Here is a 24,423-nt window from a genome sequence, read left to right as displayed (position 1 = left end):
GAGAACAAAAATGGTTTTAATTGAATAGCATAAGTAACAAGTCGGCCTTAGGGAGTAAAAGATACTGGAAAGCTCTTACTGCTTACTCATCATCCTGTTATCTTTCTGATAAGGTACTCAGTGGGTGACTTCTTTTGTCCTTCTCCTTGTTTTGCAGGGGTCAGAGGTCCACTCCGCTCACCCATGATGGACAGCCAAAAGAAATGCCACAGGCCCCTGTACTTATTTCCTGCGCTGACCAGTGAAGCGCCTTTAATTGTAAAACATTGTGCTTTACCTACTACCCTAGCCCTGTCTGTACCGAGGGATGCCAGTGAGTCCGTGTGGTGGGAAATACAGACTGCAAACAAGTGCGCGTTGCCCTGCACGGCCCAGATTCACTTGAAGCGGAAGTTAGCATCCTGGGCCGCTGTGTGTTCTTTTGGAACCCAGAGTCTTTGAGGGTGATGTTCTCTGTCTTGTCAGGAGCAGAAACGGGATGATCCTGGAGCTTTGCTTTCTATTGAAGGCTTTTGACGGTAATAGGTGGTAACTTGGTAAAAGGCTGCCTTTACTGTAGCTCATCCAGCATCTCTTTTACCAACCAGAGAGTGTGAAACTAGTTTCGTATATTATCTAGTTATTCTTTCAAAACAAAAACAAAAAACAAAACAAAACAAAAAAAAAACAACAAAAACTGACGCACTGCACTAGTTATTATTAGATATTCTTAGTCTTTTTTGTACATGGAGATTTAAGTTCTAAGATGGTTTATATAATAGGTTATACCTACATTTATATTGTAGAATAATATTAAAAAGCCTGCTCCAGAGACCCCCAAGCAGCGCGGGCAGGTGGATGTACCATTGTTAGCGGTGTATGCTCGGCCTCGTGGTCCATATATATTCTGCACTTTTATATTTGCCACCAGAGTGGTAGTTTGCTGGCAAAACAAGAAAAAAGAAAGAGAGAGAGAAAAAAAAATTTAGAATTCTTACAAGCTGAATTTTTTTCCTCCTTGAGTGACCAAGAAGCATTTGCTTGGGGCACATTGTGGCAAATATTTTCCCAGGCAGGGGAAGAGTCCTGCAGATTACAGATTACCGATGTTTTCATGCCTTGAGGATTCTTTTATTTTTACACAGGGGTCTAAGTGACCAACGGATCGTTCAGACAAACAAAAGAAAAATATTATTCAGAAGTGACCTTAGTATTACTTCACTATTCTGAACACATTGAAGACATTCACTTCATGTGGACTTTGAGCTACAGACCTTTTCCATCCATCCCAGACAGACTGGACGGGTAGCAACTGCTATGCACAGCCTGATTGCCACTGCGGGGTTCTAGAGCCATTTTGAGTTGTGTGGTGTGAAGGAGGTATGGAATAAACGATGAGGGAGGTATGCCTGACCAGGGTGGGAGTCTTAGTCATGGAGCCACCTGCAGTTTGTTTCCTTTTTGTGTTCTGTTGCTTTTGAACATAAAACCAACCTTGTGTATGCCAGTGCCAAGTGGATTACCTGGCTTATTAGAACATTCGACATATTGACTTAACCACCTGACATTCACAGTGTCTTGTTTCCTAGCAACACATGCAAAGTGATAAATCAGAATTAGTCGGAGGCTACCGATTTTACAGGGTATTTGTTCCATAGCACAAAGTGTATCCCCACTCTTGCATCGCAGCACAAACTACCAAATTTTAATGATTGGATTCCAGCAATAATTTTTATTGGTTTTCAAACAGGCGGAATTTTGATAGCGTTAGTTCGAGTTTGAAGCTTTTGAATTAGATCTCTACATGGTGACAGTTTACAAGGTTTTATCTAGCTTTCTTATTTATACTTGACTCAATTGTAATGATGACTTTTTTTTTTCCTAATCGTAATTTGACCTAATAGCCATACAAAAAAATGACTCTATTAGTACCAACTAGGTTTAGCTTTTCATAGTTGTAGATATTACTTCAGTTTCGGTGCTGGAAAATATGTACAACATACTAACAGAATTGAAAAAGAATATAGGGATTTGTTTGGTTTGTTGTTTTTTGGTTTTTTTTTCTTCAAAGCAGGTAAAGAGGGCAGCAGAGCATTGGAACGGTGTCCTCAAAAATGCATAATCATTGTGGGCATGGAGGAAGAAGGAATTAGTAATCTAGGTTAGTCAGAGGTTAAAACTTAACCCCATTCACATAGAAATAAATCAGGTAAGCAGCCCCAGGTTTTAGTGTAATATTTTTACTATGATGCTGTTTTATTAATATTTTCTAAACTTCAAAACACAAAGTGAATGTTTGAAAATTGCTGGGTCCCAATGTTGGTGGCTGTTGGAGTTTTTGGACCACTTGCTAGCAGTGATTTAAAAATTATAATTAGCTAAAAATCCAAAAAAAAAAAAAAAAAGGTAAAAGAAACCAACAACAAAAATTGTTTGGTGCAGAACATGCACCTTGACAATGGTACTAACTTGTTATTCTATAGAACACGTTAGAATAGATCTATTTTTGCCAGAGCACCCTCCTTCAGTCCTCCAATGACATTTCACTAGATTTCCTTAAGAGATTGCTGTATATTCATGGGACCTTTTTTAAAAAGAAGCAAAACAAAAGATTACTTTTTTCTATGTGATTAATATCTTACTTGATCTGCTTTTCCTAAACCTCAGTGGCTTTTCCCTTAGGCAGGGGTGGGGTGGGAGGGCAATCTACTGGATATGACTGTTTTCAGATACTTTAAAAAAAAAAAAAAAAAAAAAAAACCTTTTTGTAGAGATGCTTAATTTTTAAGCGGTTAGGCACTGAGAGTAGCAGAAATCCTGCAAAGCTTTATAGTCCTTTAGACACTCGCCTTGTTGTTCTCTGAGTGAAGTCTTGATTTCAATAATAGTGCTTTTCTCATGCCCTGAATCCGCTGGAGAAGGGTGTTGGTATTTTCAGGTAACAACATTTGTTAGCACAAATATTTCAGACCAACCTGTAGTGCCCCCCACCCATCTATCATTTTCATTTCATTTCTGTCATCCTTTTATATTTTGGAAAATCATATTGCTATGGTGTGTACCTTAATCTGCCAGCAAACACCATCGACACTAACATTTGTCCCACAAGCATCCTCAAGAGAAAAAGTTGTTGCACCTTATGTATATCTCAAGCAAACCAAAATATGATGCTTTTCTGCTTTGTTTTATTCTAAATTGTTGTATCATATCTTTCTGAAAAACCATTCTGAATCTAGTTGAAATTATCGATATTTATGCTTTTAACCTTAATTTCTGGATTCAAACCTGTATATAAATCTTTTGAAAAAAATCGTCCTAGCCCTTCTCTGTGATGCCGAAGTGGATGATTTCGTCTCAGATGGAGACACAGTACTGTTCCAGTTTCTTTAGCCTTTTATTTATTTAGTTGTTCTGGGTATTTTCCTATGTAATTTTGAAGTGTGTAGAGTATATTATAGTAACTGAAGCTGCAGCTCTACGAAGCTGAAAGAAAAAAATACTGTAAGACATCCTTCTGAAGTTTTTACTTGTTTGGATAACTGTAATGAGATCAGGAAAAGGAAAAATGTCCCACAGCCACATTGCTGATATAGGTTCTTATCCCCAAATTAGGTTAGTTCCCAGATTTTAGATCAAAATGTAATTCATCAAAGCCCTTTTGTAAGGATAAATCATACTGTTGTAATTCTGACAGTCCCCCCACCCCCATCCCCCCCTCAAATACCAGAACTGCATTCACTGAATTCTGTCAGATGAGCTTTCTACCAATGTGCTGAAATCATTCCCACATTATCCCTGATTCTAGTTCCGGCCATTAAACTGCTGGGGTCGGAGGGTGGGGGGACGCGGTGGAACACTCTGAACACAAAGGAGCATCTGAACTGGTCTGGTTATTTATATTCTGACGTGTATTCCCCATCACTTTCTTATCCAGTCAGATGCTAATCTGCCTCAGTCCTAGAAAATTTTGTTTGCACTCCGCAGTCTTGGGCTCATCGTGTGGAAAAGTTTGCACCTCTGTAAAATCTCCAGCAAATTATAAATTGATACAGAACCGGGAGTAAGCCAGAAACGGAATGACATGTTTGGCTCCTACAGTGTAGGGGTGAGGGGGGGAGGGAAGGAGGGTATCCGGTAACTCTGTCCCACGTTTGGCGTTGGCATTAATGTGAAGCAGTGGGATCGTGCTGCCTGCTGAACTACTGTATGCATCCCAAGCGTTCTGGAGTCCGGTGGCCGGCATCCGCATGGCGGAGAGGAAGCACCACCGCCTCGCTGGGGAGAAGGAAGACTTCCTGCAAGGCCTGGAACCGCCCCTCCGTAAAGGGAGAGTCGGGGTGTCCGCGATGCTGTTGAGGAAGACTCACCTTTGTTGCACTGCTCCCTAGAGCCCTCACATGAGGCCAACCCTAACGGGCTACCTCGGCTTTACAAGTTCGTTTCAGTAAGGCCTGTTAGCGAGCTTTGTCCTTTCTTGCGCCTCCCTTCAGTGCCACTGTTTCCCGCTGCAGTGTTGTGACTCCCCAGACCACCTTCTCCAGAGAGAATAATGTATTGCTGAAAATGGGCAGTAGAAGCAAATGTCGTTCCTATATCGGACCTATAAAGTATTCAGAGTGATGGGACTGCTAGGCGGAAATTAAATTTTAGCTTTCCCCACATAGGACCTTGTTTTGCACCTTACAAAGAGAGTACTAATTGTTAATTAGCTTTTGCTTTTATTTATACAAGCATTCCCAAAGAACTAGATTCGGATTTTGTTTTTATTTGAGTTTTGGGATTTTTTTTTTAAATTATCTTATTTAGGTTGACTAACATCGCACTTATAATAAGAAACAGTTGTTCAGTTTATCTTGCCAGATATGTCTGGTGAAGTATTCAGGGTTTGATGGACTGCTTTGCTTTAGTGTGGAAGTGATAGCTAAGTTTATTATAGTCCATATTAAATCACCTTGTCCTTTTCACTGGGGACATTATTTTCTTTACATCTCAGATGAAAGTAGTGACAAAGTAGTGAATAACAAGACAAATCTGTTTGACTCCCTGATACACCTCCATCTGTTTGTGCTATGCTTTCCTTAAAAAATGGAAGTATGCATTTTCTTCACACCCGAAAGAGAACTTCCTCTCCTAGCCAAATTTTATTTGTGGTGGTAGGATTTATGCTAATAAAGTAAAAGAGGAAACCTTGTATTAAGTTCTGTGACCACTATTTCCTTGTTGCAGTCCGTGGTCAAAATTGATCCTACCCTCAACTCGATTTTCATGCACAGAACTAGTTATCATGAGAATTACTACTCCTTCCAAAGATCGCCCGACACCTTGGGCCAGAACCAGTTACTGAGGTAACAAGGACCTAATTCAATGCCTCCAAACCCTCCCACTCGCACGGCAAATCATACCTCACAGGCTCTAACCTGAATCACAGAGGCACGTGGGTTTCTCAAACTAACACTGCTGTCCCTTCGCAGCCCCTAGGGGCTGGCTCATGTCCCCTGACGCCTCACGTTAGTGCCTCGGCTGTGAGAGCAGCAGAACTCGGGGTGGGGCGGGTTTGTGACCTGGAGCTCAGCACATGCTCAGCAACGTTCTTCTCATTTCCTTCGCACTAAACCAGTCTCTTGCTCTCAGGAATTTGTCCAAAAAAAGAATAAAAACCACCTGAGATTCCATGTACCGGATTATGAACTTTTCTCATAGGTTTGAATTGCTTACTTACATGTCATAAATTAACCATAGCTTCATTTGACCACCGGGTCTTAAGTCTGTTGACAGTTTCAGCATGACTGAATCGCTCATTTTTTTTTTTTTTTTTTTTTTTGCTTTCAGAAATTGGCTTGGTTCTCTTTAGAGTTGGTGTAAACATGCCATGTAATAAATGATTTCCACTTAATGGTACAACAGAATTATTGCTTTCTTAGATGTATGTGTAGTAAAAGTCAATATACACATTTATATAATTTCTTTCTTCAAAATCTTATACTTAATTTGATATTTCTAAAAATTGCACATGTAAGTCATGTGTATAACATGCTAAAGTACTTTAACTGTGATCTTAAAACTGAATAAAAATATTTAATAAAAATTTGAAATATTTTAAAGAGATTATTCAAATACATTTCTTTACCTCCATACTCCTGTTCAGAGAGTCTGTGCCTTCAGTAGACCCTATCTACTAAAAACAGTAGGGGAAATGCTTAAACTTCAGCGAATTCAGAATGTCAAATGCTGGTCTCCTCCAAACTCTTTGCCTGATACTCCCCACATTTGAGCAGCCTGGGTTGCTTTTGCCTAATGGATGGAGTAGAAATCAGCCTGACTAGAAGAAAGAAGATAGGTTTTATTCCGCGACTTAGGAGGAGAGCCTCCTGGCACAAGTGTGACCGTTCTGAACATACCAAATATGCCAGAACTGTAATCAAAAACTATGGAGGGGCGCCTGGGTGGCTCAGTGGGTTAAGCCTCTGCCTTCAGCTCAGGTCATGATCTCAGGGCCCTGGGATCGAGCCCCACACAACACACACACACACATAATAAATATATACAAGGTGTGATACCACGGGGTTTGCATTAAGACAGACTTGCTTCAAAGACTGGTTCCACCCACGTATTACTGGTTTTTTCAACCTCCCGGAACTCCTCTTCACTTACAAATGATGGTGACAATACCTCCTCACACTTCTGCTAGGATGGAAAGGAAATCCATATGAGAAGGCTGGCCTAGGGCCTGTAATGGAAATGTCCATTCAATGATAACTGTTGATTTTCTTATTTTTATTCAAAAGATTGATATGTTTAAGTATATTCAAAAGAGACCCCTAGGTATAGCTAGTTCCCTCTTTCAAATAAACTTGTAAGGGCCTGGTCATTAGGAGGAAGCTCTCGTCAGGAGATACGATACTGTGGAGAACTCGGAACACGGTACTTCGTGTAGGTAACTCACGCTTGTATATGTAGCACTATAGGATTTTCCAATAAAATTAGTCTGCCTGGTGAATTAATTACATTTTGAATTCCGAGCACACTTTTTTGAATTACTGAGAATAAAATGGGGGGATGGGAGTTCCATACCAAAGAATGTAAATTCTACTAGGATAGAAGATGACAGGTTCTACATGTGTGTGGTTTGATGGGTCTACATAGATTCTACAGTACATCGGTCCTTTGGGGTAGAACATAAAAAAGTGGCAAGGAAAAGTGAAGTGGTCATCAATAAGTGAGCTAACAGGGAAAGCGCCGACTCCCTCCATTCCCATACATACTGAAAATAAAATTATTAATAATTTTTCAGAAATCTTTTCATCTTTTGTGAAAGGATGGAAATTTTAAAATATATGCAAAAGAGGCTAGCAGCATGTTGAACTCCCTGGACCAGCTCCAACAAATACCAACATGTTCTCCGTTCCAGTTTCATTTGTATTTCATCCATTTTCCTTCATTTCACCTCCCAACCCTAGCTCTGCATATCCCAGAAGTGTGATTTCGTGTATAAATACTTCAGATACAGCCTTTAAAAACAAATATTTTGATATGCGCAAATTTGCTTTTTTTAATGTATCGCCCCCTCACTATTCCAAAAATATGTTTGTTTCCTGCCCAAAGCAAAAGAAGTCTGTGAGCCACGAGATGAGTCGTGCTGGGGTGAAGATTATTTGGAATTAGGTTACGCTGTTGACGTTGGATATCTGTATACTACCTTTCTCGATCCACAGTTTTCCAAAGAGGTCGTCAGAGAGACCCTTTTCTTGGCATGTCTAAATGATTTATTTTTGGTCTTGCTTCCTATGATATTTTTCTCTCCCCAGACAATGTTTTAAAAGGCCCGAGGGCTAAAACTTTTATAATTTTATGTAAAATTTTTAGAACTGTCCTCTACACTTTTCCCTCCAATCCTGGTCCCACTTAGGCTTTCCTCTCCCAGACTCGCAAGAGTGATGTCAGTTGTAGGGAAGCAGTAGAGGAAAAATTTTTAGGTGAGCTCTGGAAGGCAGGTGGCCAAAGATTAAAGAAATGCGAAATCCCAGGTCAACAGGCCAGAAATTAAAGCGTAAAAGGAAACCCCTCCTGGAAGAGAGAAAATGGTAATTCCTACTTGAAGCCTCACCCCACTTGGAGATCCCTCACCCTAGGGAGCTTTATAAAAGGTCATTTTTTTCTCAAGGTTGTGTATTGAAGAGTCGGGAAAGAAAAATGCGAGGATTGAAACTTTCTTGAGCGTGATGGAGAATGAAAGGGGACGAGGGAAAGTTCCTAAGAACAGATGTTTCAAGTTCGATGTCTAAAAGTCAAAATGGCTTTAAACCCAGCATGAGAAGATTCCAAGAAACACGCTCCAGTATAATGATTACATTTTCCTGACCTTTTCTACTATTCTACTATTCATACCTGTGGTGCTTAGGAAAGGCAAATTGAATAGATACTACAACTCATATATCCCAGAAACAAGCAGGAAAGTATTGAGAAGATACATACAAACAATAGAAATATACTCAGTAGATGCAAAAAGAGGTAATTTGCCATCTAATTTGAAGCATGTATTTGAACTATCCTTAATAGGAAAGCAGTATTGATAATTTAAAATTATTCTTCAAGATAAATAATCCTTGAGATAAATAGTGGAGAAATTCAGATGGCATTTTAGAATTTTTAATTGTCACTTCTCCCATACTGTGTCTTAGCTTAGGTAGAAATACAAAAGAAATATGCTGCTTAAGTCCTAGAAAATCTAAACCCTTGTAAATAGAATATGATGTATTTAGCACACAGATGCATTAACATTGTTACTTTGTATCACTCAAAATCAAAACTGTATTGTTAGAATAAAATTGCTGAAAAACAGTGCTCTGTTCCACTTCCCTGTTTAGAACCCATGAAAGTTATTTCAGCTTGCTTGCTTTGACTCCAGAAGAGTTCTCTGTGACCCACACCTCATGTCCATTCAATTACGTCCTGCTTCTATAACAATCTAATCGTTCAGCAGAACTGCAGTGGATGGCTGCTTTTGGATGCAGGCTAAGTCCCAACAAGACAGTCTTCCATGGTGTATATTCTAGCAGGTGTGTGGATAGCCTAGTGGGGGTTGGAGATCTGCATCATTCTTTAATTGAAATGCAGTGCAGATGAGGTTGGGCATGAAAATCAAAGGCTGTCAGGAGGAAGCGACATAGAAACTCATGGGAAACTTGATAATCTGCATTTCGAAGACTTTCAGCGAAAAAATGGGAATGTGTTACTGTTCTACTTTAAATTTTTTATTTTCTGAAAGCCCTTTCTCACACAGAAGAGATCTTGGCACAAAAATCGCTGCTAAGACAAGGCCACAGATCTCAGAGAGTGACAAGAATGAGACAACAGTCTTCGGGGAAGACCCCTGATGCAGTGTGTTTCCTTTAGGTGTGTGCTGGGGCATGAACATCCCAGCTGTGTTGACTCCAGGACCCCTGAGCAATTAGACAGCACGTCAGCTCAGCCTTGGCACAGCCCAGGAATATTTGAAATGGTAAGGTCAAAGCAGCACGGTTTCAGCTTGTGGCCCGAGGAGCTGGAGGTTAATTCTGATAACCAGAGTGTGTGATTCTCTGACTCTTCCTTCTCCCTCAGCTATAGACTTTTTTCAACCTTAGTCCCAGGTCTTGCGTATTGCTGAGATGAAAAATTTCCCGTCGTTGCATTTTTCTTCAGCAATGGCGCACCGCCCTGCTTTTGCACATTTCACACTCAAAAGCTGTACTAGGTGTCCCTTTTCTTTCTTCTCCATGAAGCATATTTAAGGATTTCATGACTGGGTGAATGACTCAAACCCCTTTGCTCCAAGAGGATTCCTAAAGCAAGAAAGAACTGTTGTGAAAGATTCTAGTTTTTGATGTGTTGCCACTATTTCAATAAGGGTCTGAATTGTGCATATGAGACTTCATTTGCTAATCCTCGGTCATTAAAAAGGACTTTATTGGGGCGCCTGTGTGGCTGTCGATGAAGTGTTCTCCTTTGACTCAGGTCATGATCCTGGGGTCATTGAGCCCTGAGGCAGCCTCCCTTCTCAGTGAGGAGTCGGCTTCTCTCTCCCTCTGCCACCTCCCCAACCCCCAGCTCATACTCTCTGCGTCTCCCTCATATAAATCTTAAAATAAAATATAATATAAAAAGGACTTTACTACAGGAAGTACCTATTCTTATCTAGGACTTCAGGATTACTTCCCCTTTGGGAGTACTTCGCTGAAGGCGGTGGATCTACTTTTTATACTAAATATTCATCTCAGTATGGCCAAATCAACCCCCGTCCCCTTTTTAGGGATTGATAGTTAAAAGAATTCTTTCCACCCTGAAAGTGTCTGCTTTAAAAAGCAAGATGATCTCTCTTAGGTCTGCAAACTGCACTGTAATTTATGCATGAATTCAGAAAAGTTTTAGAAATTTCGAGAGTTTAATTTGGAGTTCATCAGGCATCTGTCTATGGCCCCCTGAAGACTGTCAATGAGATCTGTGTTGCCAAAAGGTTTTCCTGGTCTTCCTCTCTCCACTTCCCCAAGATTTGACTTTCCATGGGTGAGTTACTGTGGAGCAACATTTCTTAGGGACCGAGTTGTGCAGAAGACCTGGCTGATGCACAGGGACGGTGACCGTCTTCACCAGCGCAAGCCCACCCAATAGGGCACCTGCAATCCAGAGGGGGCTGCAGAAGGCCCCCTATGAGGCATGCCGCCATCCTCCCTAGGACACCGTGCAAACTCGAATGAGACCAACATCTTTTCTTTTATATGTGAACATTTATCCATGCGAATTACTTTTTTTGGGTTCCTCTTTCACTCCTACCCACACATCCAATATTCCATATGCCTTCTTTTAAGAAACAAATGGTTTTCTGGTCCGGGTGTGCACTTTTCTCTTCCGAGTTGCCTTTGGGTGACATTCTAGCCCGCCGCCACCGCCACCTGCTCCTCAGCCCAAGATCTATTTTAGATAGAATCTGTCCCAGCGTTAGCCTACTGTAGACAGCGGCATCAGTAATTGGTAGCTCAAGTGAACGGAGTCATAAATTAGCCGATGAGTACTATTTCATGGGGGAAGAGCAGGCTTTCGCTAGCAAAAACAAGGCAGAGCCAACCAAGTGGCAAGATGGCACAGCGGGCGGGACCCTGGAGGATGCCCCAGTTGTGGAGCAGGGAACCATTTTCGCCCCCACCACGGATCTCCTTACCCTGCTGAGGAGTGCTGGCTGCTGGGACAATCCTCCAAGTCTCGAAATGGAGATGAGGTTTCTGAGACTCACCTGCTGCAGATTAACAACACGATTCACATTTCCTGGTCCCTTTACTTCCCAGTCCATTTTACATTAAGGTTAAAACTTTTGAACTTGAACCCTACCCTCCTATTAGCTTGAGACGTTTCCCTTCAGAACTGACCATACATGTGCATGGTTCTTAGTTTGAAAATCATGCAGAAGAGTGATCCATTTCATGTGTTGGGGAGCAAGACCGTCCTGTCCCCTTCCTGGCCAGATTGAGAATCAAACTGACATGAGACAGATTAACAGGAGAAGAACAATAGCTATGTAAGGTTTTACAGGTGAGATAAACATGACAGGGCGAGGTAGGCACAAAGCAAGATTTATTAAAGGCACTCTCCGGCAAAGTTTCAGGGCTCAGGAGAAGGGGAGCCAGGAAAGTTATGCCGGGAGGAGGTGGGCACCCTCGGGCGAGGTTCCACGACTCCGGAAAGGGGAGTCGGAGAAGTCGCACTGGGAGGGGTTTGAGTGGGTCTTTTATCTGGGTTAAGACATGGAATAGGTTCACAGCCATATAAGGTATGGTATTCAGGGATTGGAGGGTTGGGGGAGTCTTGATGTTCCAGTTTCTTGCATAGGGTTAGGGTTACTTGTGGAGATGTGACCTGGGCATACATCCTTATGGCGGGAAAGTCAAGGGTTAGGAGGGGGTGGGGGGGCTAGAAGATGGAAGAAATGGCGGTCATTTCTATTGTTTCTCCTGCATTCTCAGAGCTACTGACCCAACATTCCGACCTTTTTGGTGTAATAGGGGCAGTGATTCAGGTCTGGCTACTTCCTGCTGGCAAAGGGGTGTCGTTAGAGGGTCCTTCAGATGTGGGTAGGCAGGTATAGGGATGCAGGAGTTGGTTGACAGTGACCCTGGAAACCTCATGGATGCTATCCTGAATGAAGTGAAGAACACAAGGGGCGGTTAGTAATGAGAGGCAAAGGAGAATGAGAGGACTTAGGATCAGGAAGAGCCGGGTCGTTAAGGGGGAGAGCCACCATTGAGAGGGGATTGTTTCAGGGCGGTGCTGGCCATGGAGGGAGTCATGGATTTTTGCCAGGGCATCGATATTGGTTTTGACTATACTGGATTTGTTGATATAATAGCAGCATTCTTCATTGAGGAATACATGGGTTTCTCCATTGTCTGCGGTGAGCAGGTCCAGGGCTCATTGGTTCTGTAGGGCTACCTGGGCCACTGAGGTAATCTGTCATTGTGGGATGTCAAGGACGTGGCTGAGGCCTCCACGGCTGTTCGGAGCTGTTCGGATAAATCTCGGGTAGCATCTATGGAGTGAGCTAGGGGCCCCGTGCCCAGCCCGATTGCCACTAGGGAAGAAGCCAATGAGACCCCAATAACCAGAGGAAGAAACATAGCTCTTTTCTGTCACGGGAAGTGGGTGGAGAGGACGGCCATTTCCTCTAGGGCTGGCACATCCAGGCTGGTAATCTGTGGTGACCAGATGACTAGACCATGTGGTGTCCCCATGGGTCCAAGTTTCCACTAGGAAGAAGCACCACCTGAGCCTGGGTGTAATGGATGAGTGGGCTAGGGAGGGTTAGGAGGAAGCAGAGAGTGAGGAGAAGTGTGAGAAATCCACAACCGTGTAATCCCCAGGGTTTGGGAAGTCCAGCCATCCTATGGTGGGGCTGGTTTTAGATCGGAAATGTGTACCCACGGGTGGTGTCCTAGGAGTTTTGCTGCTGTGGGAGTTGTGAGAATAACAGTATTGGGGCCGGTCCACCTGGACTGTAAGGACTTTGGGTGAAGTTCTCGTAGGACAACTTGGTCCCTGGGATTTAGGGCCTGGGGGAAGTCTCAGTCTGGGCTGTCGGGGGTGGTGATGGTTGCATCTGCATAAGCCCTTAGGAGGGCTTGTAAGAGGTTCAGATAGGGCAGATAAGGTAGGAGGGGTGGAGAAGAGGTAGGCAGGTTGTGTTTGAGTAGGAAGGGCCTGCCATACAGGAGTTCAAAGGGGCTGAGTCCTGACGGGCCGTGAGGAGAGGCCCTAAGGTGGGTGAGTGTTTGTGGGAGAAGGGTTGCCCAAGAGAGGCGGGATTCAAGAATGTGTTTGGTGAGTTGTTCCTTCAGGAGGCCGTTGGCCCTCACGACCTTACCCGAGGATTGGGGGTGGTAGAGGATATGGAGTTTCCAGGTGATGTTGAGGCTCTCAGAGGTTTGTTGTGTGATGCTGGAGATGAAGGCTGGTCTGTTGTCCGATTGTAGAGTTCAAGGAAGTCCAAATCTCAGGATGATGTGCTCAGTGGGAACCATGGCGACCATGTCTGCTGCTTCCCTAGCGGTGGGGAATGCCTTGATCCAGCCTGTGAAGGTGTCCACGAGAGTTAGCAGGTATCTGAAGGTTTTGTGTCAAGGCATGTGAGTGAAGTAAAGTTGACAGTCCTCGCCTGGCTGATGCCCACAGAGCTGGTGGGTGGGTCCCCAGCTGCGGAGGCCACCCTGGGCGTTGACCACAGAACAGATTCTGCAGGCCTGGTGTACCTCCTTAATGGGTTTTTTTTTTTTTTTTTTTTTTTTTGAGGAGGGGGTGGTGAAAGAGACGTTGGAGAAATTGGTATAGGGCCTTTAGACCAATGTGGAGGGACTCGTGGATGTCAGTAATGAGGGTTTGCATTAGGCTGTTCAGGAGGGCAATCTTATCCTGGACATAATACCATCCCTTGTCACCCAAACTGCCACCTAATGTTTTGAGGACCCGAGTCTCCTCGTCAGTGTACGAGGGACTGTGGGGAGTGTTGGGAAATGGAGAGGGGCTGGGGAAGAGTTTAAGGCCATCTGTCGGGCAATGTAGTTGCCTTGTTGTTCCCCAAAGAGATGGGGTCCTTGGAGGCCCGATGGCCATGGCAGTGGACAATAGCCACCTCATTAAGGTAATTGAGAGCCTCGAGGAGTTTGGCAATGAGAGGCCCATTGACTATGGGGGTTCCTTGGTCGTGAGAAATCCCCTTTCTCGCCAGAGGACAGAATGAGTGTGGGTAATAAGGAAAGCATATTTGGAGTCAGTATAAATAGTGACCCATTGGCCTTCAGATAAGTGAAGGGTCCTGGTGAAAGCCATGAGTTTTGCCTTTTGAGAAGTAGTCCCAATGGGAAGGGGGCCACTTTTATGACAGCATCTAGGGTGACCACTGCATAGGCCGCGTGTCGCCGTCCATCAGGCACTCTGAGGGAGCTCCCATCCACGAACAGAGTGCAATCAGGGTCAGGCAGCGGCCGGTCCGAAAAGTCCTGGATGGGAGGGAGAGAGTTCTTCCAGGAGTTGAGAGCAGGAGTGGAGAGGAGTGGGGGTAGACGAAGGTGTTGGCAAGAGAGTGGCGGGATTTAGGCGAGGGGAGACAGAGAGTGTGACCTGGGGGTTTCTATGAACAGCAGGTGGTAGAGTTGGAGACAGAAAGGAGTGAGTTGTGCCAAGGATTTGTGGCTGACGAAGTCCATCAGTCAATGGGGGGAGAAGACCATGAGGGGCTGTCCTAAGGTAAGTTTGAGGGCCTCCTTTGTAAGAGAAGCGGCTGCCGCTAGGGCCCTGAGGTACGGCTGCCATCTTTGGGCGGTGATGTCTAGTTGCTTGGAGAGTTAATGGGGATAAGAAGATCCTGTTGCTGGAAGCGGTCAATGACAGGCTTAAGTCCTCGCCGGTAGGTTGCTACTATAGGTCTGGAAATGTCCCATACCTGCGGGTCTATGGAGGGGAGACAGTCCGGGGATAAAGGACGAGTTAAAGGGGAGTAGAGGAAGGATGAGGTGAGCAGAAGTTGAGAGAGAGGGAGAGAGCGGAACGGTGATCTGAAGTTTGTGGAGGATGTCCCTGCCTAGTAGGGGAACAGAGCAGAAAGGGATGATGAGGAAGGAATGTGAGAAGGGGAAACCAACCAGGTTGCACATAAGGGGTGGGGTGGCCTTTGGAGTGGAGGAAGTACCATCAATTCCCATAACTGCAACTGGTGAGGGACGAGTAGGATCCGAGTAGGAAGGCAGAATGGAATAGGTAGCCCCCGTGTCCAGCAGAAAGGAAATGGACTTACCCGTTACCTGGAGTGTGACCCTGGGCTTGGCATGGGTGAGAGGGGTGTCCGAGTCTGGGCTCTGTCAGTCATCCTCCAATCTGAGAAGTTAGTTGGAAGGCAGGATTTACTGTCTCAGGGTCTCCCCCACGTGGAGGCGCTGGGAATCCCCCGAGGCTGGGGCAGTCCGATTTCCAGTGGCCCATCATGCGGCATTGAGGGCACAGCCTACTAGGTGCTTTTGGATTGGGGCATTGGCGGACCCAGTGTCCCTCAGCTCCGCACTTGAAACAGGCCCCCAGAGGGATGCGCTTAGATGCTCCCTTCTGTTGGCCCCCAGAACCTGCCGGCCTCAGGGCTGCTACCAGGGCTCGGGTCTGCTGTTGGACCTTCTGTTGGAGTCTGGCTTGGTGCTTAAGTTCTGCTGCCTCCTCTAGGGAGTTAAAGACTTCAAATGCCATTTTCACCAGATCAGAAATGGGAGTTTGAGGGTCCTCCTCTGCTTTTTAAATTTTTTTCTGAATTGGTGGCTGACTGAGAAATAAAGTGGGTAGCTAAAACAGTCACCCCTGCCAGAGAGGCCGGGTCTAGGTGAGTGTATTGACTCCGCACCTCAGTAAGTCGGTTAAGCAACATGGCCCAGTTTTCACTGGGTTCCTGAATGATTTCCCTTCACAAACCTTCTACAACTTTAAAGCACAGGGACAGGACATGTGGGTAGGAGGAGATGCTGCCCTGATATCCTGAGGAGTGGCTGATTATATACATAGGAGTTGGGTAGGTGAGGACAAAGGGGATGTTAAGAAGGGCTGTCACGGTAAAGAAGACTGTCAGGATATTGGAAGCCTGGTTATTCTGAAGCCAAGGCCATCTTTCCCTCTAATGAGGTACTAACATGAAGACAGTTGGGAGTTTCCTGGTGGAATGTCACATTCCTCCTATCAAACATCCTTGTCAGTGAGTTTTAGGTTTAGAAGAAATTTAACTTTATTTCCACTTCCTTTCCCTCAGCCTCCTTCAGTTTTATGGAGGGGAGGGCGATGTTAGGGCTTGAGGAACTGAGTTACTGGTCTCTGGAAGTTGGGCTATTAATAAGATCGTTTTTTTGTTGTAAATCAGTAGGACCTTTGAAAACCGAGGGAGACTCCTGTGTTGCAGGATTGTGATTTCTGCAAGTTGACCGTTTGTTTTTCTTTTAGGGCAGCCAGGGGTACCTGAGGAATGCCACACATGTTACCAAGATGGGGGGGGGGGTGTAAGGTGCCAGCTTTTGCTTTGTTTTCAGCCAGCCTTCTGCTCCCTCATCACTTTGACCTTCAGTAAACTTTGGAGTTTCACAACTGCTGGTAACTTTGTCAGGAGTTGGGATAGGAGTGGGGAGGGGGAGGGGTAGACGAGGACGCCGGTTCAGGAAGCCTGAACATAAGGGACCTTGGCCCATCTGCCTTGGTGTCTGCTGAGGTTATTTAGGTCCATGAAAATCTGATAATTAAACGTGCCTTCCAGAGGCCATTTGGACTGATTGTCTAATCGGTATTGTGGCCAAGCGACAGTACAGTAACGTTGCTCTTGAAGGTCCTGGTCCAGTTCCAGGGTTCTAAGATTGGCCAACAGGCCTAAAACACCCCAGGGATGTTTTAGGGTCGAATTTGGATTGGGAGGTCCCCATGATTCATTGTCGGGCAACCCGAGGGCTGGAGGAAGGTGTCCCCTCATCCACCACTGGGTTGCGGAAAAACTGTGTCTACTGCTGTAGAGGTTAGGACGTTTCCTAGCCTCTTGGAGTCATGGCAGTCACCTGGTGACCAGAGGGGTCCACCCTGACGCTGACGCGGCCACCGTTAGGCAGGGCTTTCCAGAGGGAGGTGCAGAATCGGGGGAAACTCACCATGGCTTCAGAAGTGGCATTCGGAAAGGCAGGTCCAGGTCCAGATAGGGAGAGGAGAGAGCCTCCCCACCAGGGTGGGGGCTCAATCTCCTCCCGGGTTTCAGCACCAAATGTGAGGTTTTACAGGTGAGATAAACAGGACACCAGGCCAGGTAGGCACAAAGCAAGATTTATTAAAGGCGCTCTCTGGCGAAGTTTCAGGGCTCAGGAGAAGGGGAGCCAGGAAAGTCGTGCCGGGAGGAGGTGGGCACCCTCGGGCGAGGTTCCACGACTCTGGAAAGGGAAGTCGGGGAAGTCGCACTGGGAGGGGGTTGAGTGAGTCTTTTATCTGGGCTAAGACAGGGAATAGGTTCACAGCCATATAAGGTATGGTATTTGGGGATTGGAGGGTTGGGGGAGTCTTGATGTTCCGGTTTCTTGCATAGGTATCGGGTTACTTGTGGAGACATGACCTGGGCATACATCCTTATGGCGGGAGAGTCAAGGGTCGGGGGGTGGGGGCGGTGCTGGAAGATGGCGGCCCGGCGTTCATTTCTATTGTTTCTCCTGCATTCCCAGAGCCGCTGAACCAACAGCATACATATGGGGAATCTACACAGAGTTGGAAATATCCGAAGACAGGCAAAGTACAGTCTAGATGTCATCCTGAACTAGGGAGAAGCGGGGGAGGCGCCTGGGACTTCAGAGGAGAGGAAAGCAATTCAAGGGAAGCCGAAAAGGAGCAAAGGTTTGGTAAACACATATTTGCTGGGCCACTCAGAAACAATGGGACCAGGAGGACTTGATGGAACGGGCCTTGCCAGGTTCCTCCTGATTTACCACACCTAGTTGGTATCATAACATACGTATCTATGGTGATAGTTCTCTTCCTGGAGCAGGTCCTCCATCAAAATTCTTTTTAGATATTATTGAGTAAAGAGCTTTTCCTAGATCTCCTGGGTTTTGATTGCCTTTTTAAAAATAGATTTATTTAATTAATTAATTTATTAATCTATTTGTTTGTTTATTGGAGAAAGAGAATGCGTGCATTCAAGCATGACTGGGGTGAGGGAGGGGCAGAAGGAAAGGGAGGGAGAGAATCTCAGGCCGACTCCCAAGTGAGCTCAGAGCCCCACTCGGGGCTCCATCTCATGACCCTGAGATCACAACCTGAGCCCAAATCAAGAGGCAGACACTTAACCAACTGAGCAACCCCAGGCATCCTGTTGATTGTTTTCTTTTCTTTTTTTTTTTAAGATTTTATTTATTTATTTGACAGACAGAGATCACAAGTAGGCAGAGAGACAGGAAGAGAGAGAGGAGGAAGGAGGCTTCCCGTGGAGCAGAGAGCCCGATGTGGGGCTCAATCCCAGGACCCTGAGATCATGACCTGAGCCGAAGGCAGAGGCTTTAACCCACTCAGCCACCCAGGCGCCCCCTGTTGATTGCTTTCTATCTCAAAATAATCTCATGCCGCAATGGCTCAGTTTCAGGATGGCCTGCCCTTGCCCCCAGCACATGTAAACAAGACCTTCTTGTGGCTGGCCCTGCAACACAAAATAAAAGCCAACTAGTCTCCTCTCCTCTCTTTACCTGTGTGTAAAAATAAAGCTAGTATTTCTATGGCACTTATGAGGCACTTGTGCCCAAAGTGCTTATATGTGCTTCACATTCACGGCACAGCCTGATCCACATCCTCCAGTTTTGAAAGTACAAATTTTCCCAGTTGCCCCGGAGCTGCCGGTTTCATGGAGCAATCTGCAACAAATATTATCTAAACCTAATTATGTTCATTTCTATGGAGCCATTTTTTCCCTGACATCCATGCCAGGTGAGTGGAACGCGGTATATGAATCATCAGTTTATAAATCATCTCCTCTAACCTCCCTGCACTTCCTAAACCCAAGTTGGGGACCTACTTCTCATGTACTGTCGGAGACAGAATGTCTGGCTCCTTCCCAGATCGATAGGCGCACCACCGCCCAGCAACGAGGCCTCCGGGGAACCTGAGAGAGGACAGAGCCACCAGACGGCCTGAGTTCATTTGCACTTTCCACTTGGCTATGATTATCAGCCGGAGAATATTCTCCTGAGATGGATGAGATCGGGTCTATTTCAAATGACTTCGAAAGGACAATGCTGTCATCGCCTACTTGAGGAAATTGCCGGCTGTACAGAGAGGAAGGGAAGTGACTTTCTGCAGTGTGATAGTGAAGCATGACTATAAAATGAAAAGCAATTTAAATGTATTACTGGACAAAAACCATTAGCCCAATGAACATAAATAACCTTACGGAGGAAGGGCACCTGTTTCTAGATAACTTCTCTTTAGTTTCAGGGAAATTTCTCTCTTACTGGAAGGCTGTTGAGTGTCACTAAGGGGGTTTACAAGTGAAACATGTTATCAAGGAGTCAGATTTTTCCACTTGTGTAAACAACTCCATTGAAATTACAGTGACTTTTTTTTTTTTTTTTTGCAGGCCGGGAAGCCGCTAACAACTGGTACAACTAGAACCAGGCAATTTTGCTTTCTGAAAGAAGGGTTGTCAACTCTTGATTATTCCTCTCAGATTATCCTCACAGATACTGCCAAATTCCCGTTGACATCACCCACACCATTACCCACGCCATTAAATTCTCTGTATTGTTAATGCTGTCTCTATTCAAACCGATTTAGCAAGAACTGGAAGAAAGGGGGACTTTAAATAGCGAGGCTCACAGAAGGTGAGAAGCTCAGAGGCCCCAATATGGCCTTAGGCTTGACCTGGACCTCCAGGTGGGTAGAAGTTTGCAGGTGAGTCCCTGTTCTGGGATGACGTCATGGGGATGATCACGACGCAGAGTTATCATCAAGATTCCTTTAGGACACCAGCAGTTCATTTTAAGAGTGTGTACGGCTGCCTACTGTGTCCTTGTGTCCCCAAGGAAGCTGAGAGGTGTAGAGCAAGATGGCAGTCAGTGGCCCTAGCAAATGTGTGCAACCCTGGGCCAACATGTAGCCTGTCAGTTCCCTTCATGCTTTTGTCCAAGTATTATTTGTTGCTGTTTGCTTGTTGCTGTTTCCTTGTTTTGTGTCAAGGCATGTGAGTGAAGTCAAGAAGGAGTCTCTAGGACAATCACCTTAGACTCCAAAAAAGAGAAAAAAAAAATGGAATCTACTGTCTCAAAGTAGGCGCTCCCCAAGGGAACCTGGACTACAAGTGCCCCAAGATGAAGGCTGAAAACTCGTAGAGGGGGACCGCCACGTGAAGAATGTGGGGTGAGGACTGCCAGATGCGGGTCCTCTCTAACAGAACTCTTCAGCCCAGCACAACCAGAAAACAGCCATTCCCATCACAGCCAAGGTGGGAGGAGGGGGGCCATTCTGCACAGCTCTGTGACACTTAGCTAGCTCAGTGCCAATACACAACAAACAACCAGAAATCCCCACTGATGGGGCAGGCCTTATCCCCTACACCCCCGGACCTCTCTATGACCAGAATCAAACTACCTCACCTCTTCATTTCCGTATCTCTGATGTGGGCATTACAGCATCTACTTCCCAGTGGGCATTTTGTGGATGCAATGAGATACTACATTTGAACAAATGTCATGAACTTTAAGGTGCAATTTACAAATGTAATGGTTAAAAAATTAGAATGCTTTACGGGACTAAGGCAAGCCATAGACTGGGAGAAAATATTTGCAAATACATATTTGATAAAGGATACATATCCAAACTACACAAAAAACTTTTTTTTTTTTTTAACACAAAAAAACCCTTAAAACTTAAGAAGAAAGGGGTGCCTGGGTGGCTCAGTGGATTAAAGCCTCTGCCTTTGGCTCAGGTCATGATCCCAGAGTCCTGGGATCGAGCCCCGCATCCGGCTCTCTGCTTCGAGGGAAGCCTGCTTCCTCCTCTCTCTCTCTCTCTCTGCCTGCCTCTCTGCCTGCTTGTGATCTCTGCCTGTCAAATAAATAAATAAAACCTTAAAAAAAAAAAAAAAAAAAAAACTTAAGAAGAAAATAATCCAATTAAGAAGGCAAAAGACCTGAACAGACACCTCACCAAAGATATACAGATGGCAAATAAGCATATGGTAAGATGATTGCCATACTATGTCCTTAGGGACTTGCAAATTAACGCGAAGTACTGCTATCTGCCTACTAGAGTGGCCCAAATCCCAAATCCCAACAATCCCAAATGCTGGCAGGGATGTGGGGCAACCAGAACTCTCATTCATTGCTGGCGGGAATACAAAAAGGTACCGCCGCTTTGGAACAGTTTGACAGTTCCTTACGAAACTAAACAGAGGCTTACCATAGAATCCTACAGTTGTCTCCCTGGGTAAATGTACCCAGAGGAGTGGAGAGCTTATGTCCATATGAAGAGCTGCATGTGAATGTTCGTAGAAATAAATAAGTAAACGCCCAGAACTGGAAGCGTCCAAGATGCCCCTCAACAGGCCTAGGGATAAACAAACTGTGGCATAACCATGCGATAAAATGTGTTATTCCATGCTTAAAAAAAGAGAATTTTCAAGACTGAAAAAGACGTGGAGGAAGCTTAAATGCATATTGCTCAGGGAAAGAAGCCTGTTGGAAGAGGCTACATACTGTAGGATTCCCACTAATGACGTTCTGGAAAAGGCAAACCTGTGCAGACTGAAAGGATGTGTGGTTGGGGGAGGGGCGAGGAGTTGAAACGGAGGGCATTTCAGGTGGTGAAACCATACCGTGTGATGCTGTAATGGGTGATATGTGACATCACGCATTTGTCAAAACCTATTGAATGTATACCACAAAAAGTGAGCTTTGAATCAAAGGATGAACTTCGGTGAATGAGGTTATGTCGGCACTGGCCCACCGCTGTAACAGGTGCCCCACTCTGCCGCCAAAAGTGAATGACAGAGGAACCTGAGGGGGGAGGAGGGAGAAAGCAACAGGTTATGTGGGTATTCTCTATGCCTTCTGCTCAGTTTTATTGTTTTAAGGTTTTGTTCATTTATTTGAGAAAGAGAGCGCGCAAGCAGGGAGACAGGCAGAAGGGGAGGGAGAAGCAGACTCCCCGCTGAGCAGGGAACCTAAATCGAATGGGACTCAGTCCCAGGACCCAGAGATCATGACCTGAGCAGAAGATAGATGCTTTTTTTTTTTTAAATTTTTTATCTTAAAAAAATTTTTTTTTTCAAAAATTTCATTTGTCAGGGAGGGAGAGAGAGAGCAAGAAATAGCAGGGGGAGGGGCAGGCAGAGGGAGAACCAGGCTCCCCACGGAGGATGGAAACGATGTGGGACATGATCCTAGGACCCCGGGATCATGACCCCAGCGGAAGGTAGATGCCCAACCAACAGGAGCCACCCAGGCAGACATTTTAACTAACTGAGCCACTCAGGAGCCCCTGCTCAGTTTTTCTACAAACGTTAAACTAGTATAAACAATAAAGTCTATTTATTAAATAAAAAAATTGGAAGTTTCCTCCATGCGTCTATTTCACAAATATCACCCAAGAGGAGCAGTTTAGTCGCTGAAAATCAACATTAATTTCCTCATCGACATTCTTCTGTTTAATGAAGTAGGTAAATTGTCTGGGGAAAATAAGGTGTTGTTTTTTTTTTCTCCTATAAATTTTTTCCTTTAGGACTCAATAAAGTGAGGGTTTCTTTTTTTCCCCCTATCTTGGATGGAAAAAATAAATCATTAATAAACTTTTCCTGAATTGGCCCATCTATAAGAAGAAGAAAAAAAAAAAACAACCCTGAGAAATTCTGCATCTAAATGAAAATAGAAAGTTCTCCTCTGAAGGACAGCTCCCCCATTTTACACAGGTGTCCCAGCATGGCTCCATGTATAAAAGAATAATTTTACAAGCATAATCATCAAAAAATCCTGATGCCTCTCCGAGGGAGGGTAGCACCTTGCCCTGTTTGTCTAACCCACTCTCATACTTTCCATGTGGAGAAATGACTCACCAGCTTTGCCACTATTGTGACTCCCATTCCACATCAGGTTTGGAAGTAATATAACATTTATTAGGGCCTGGGGGAAAAAAATCTAAGAAGCATGAATCTATTTTGAGAGGTGATAGACCTTTACTCTCTCATGAATTTATTTACTCATCCACTCAGCAAGTATTTACTAAGGCTCCTGAAACTGGGGGCTTGAGCTGCGTGTGGACAACGGGAGAAAAAGGCTCCTCTATGCCTCAACAAAAATCATAATCTGTTGGGAGTTTCCGGAGACAAGAAACCTGAGAATTAAGAGTATAAAATAATCCTTTTAATGCCTGAGGCGCACCCTGGAGGGAGCCAGGAAAGCTTCCTGGAGGAGGGGACTGAGGAAGCCTGTAATCTGAGGAGAGCCTTCTGACCTGTGTTGGATAGATGCAATCAGAAGCCATATTGCAGATCCAGGAATAAATACCCTCTGTTTTGTTTCTGTAGGAAGCCGGAAGACCATGGCATGAGGAGAGAGAAGCATTTCTAAGTGAGCAGAACCGTTAGAAAATCTGTAATTTAATCCTACTTCTTTACTACATTTTGGGCTCTTTATAATGGTTCAGTGGGCCATGCTAAAGTCCCCATTACTTTTATTTAATTGGGTTTACATAATAAAATTATGACCTTCAGCAGTACTAAATTAGAAATCGTAATCACTTTTTGAGTTGTTGTAGGAAAGGTATGAACTCTTTTGCCTTTTACCATCCCCATCCTGTTCTTCCACATCGGCCACCGGCCATCGGGGCTGCCCAGACTTGGGTGCGTCTGCCGTGCAGCGATGAGGGAGGGGCGGGTGCTCTTGCCGGCGAGATTCGAGCCCTGTTTGCAAGGCAGACTGACCCTCGCTTGAACCGCTCGTTCTCTTCTGGGGCACCTGGGTGGCTCAGCCCGCTAAGTGGCTGTCTTCGGCTCAAGTCTTGATCCCAGGGATCAAATCCCAAGACTCTGCTCTGTGGGGAGCCTGCTTCCCCTTCCCTCTGCCTCTCCCCCTGGTGGTGCTCTCTCTCTCAAATAATAAATAAATAAATACAATCTTAAAAACAAAACAAAACAAAAAACAAACTTGGCCTATTCTTAAGGCATCAACAAACTTGGGGTACCAAAAGTAACATTTAAAAAAAATTAGTAAAATGCTAAGTTGACACCTGCTATTGTGTTTGTTAAGTCCCAGCAGGAAATGGGGCAAATTTGAGTTTAGGAAGGAGACTCTTCACCAAGGTGTAGGGAAACCACAGAAGAAGGGTCCTTGGGCTGGTAGCAGTGGGCCCTGTCACTCTTCTCCCCCTGTTCCCCCAGGCCTGAAGGGT

At 44.9% G+C, this 24,423-nt stretch overlaps 1 protein-coding gene across 12 annotated transcripts in view; it reads left to right on the top strand.

Annotated features, from left to right (window-relative positions):
* The window catches only part of BBX (BBX high mobility group box domain containing), a 276,694-nt gene extending 270,809 nt beyond the window's left edge, over positions 1-5,885 (top strand). For all 12 annotated transcript variants that reach the window (XM_059164248.1, XM_059164245.1, XM_059164246.1 and 9 more), the window contains one exon: positions 158-5,885. In XM_059164248.1, the coding sequence (XP_059020231.1) occupies positions 158-245 (88 nt within the window). In that variant the 3' untranslated portion in view covers positions 246-5,885. The remainder of the gene's footprint in view (positions 1-157) is intronic.
* Positions 5,886-24,423: the final 18,538 nt, after the last annotated feature.

The sequence above is a fragment of the Mustela lutreola genome, chromosome 2 (genome assembly GCF_030435805.1).
Source record: "Mustela lutreola isolate mMusLut2 chromosome 2, mMusLut2.pri, whole genome shotgun sequence".
Lineage (NCBI taxonomy): Eukaryota > Metazoa > Chordata > Mammalia > Carnivora > Mustelidae > Mustela > Mustela lutreola.
This window is presented reverse-complemented; position numbering and strand designations above follow the sequence as displayed.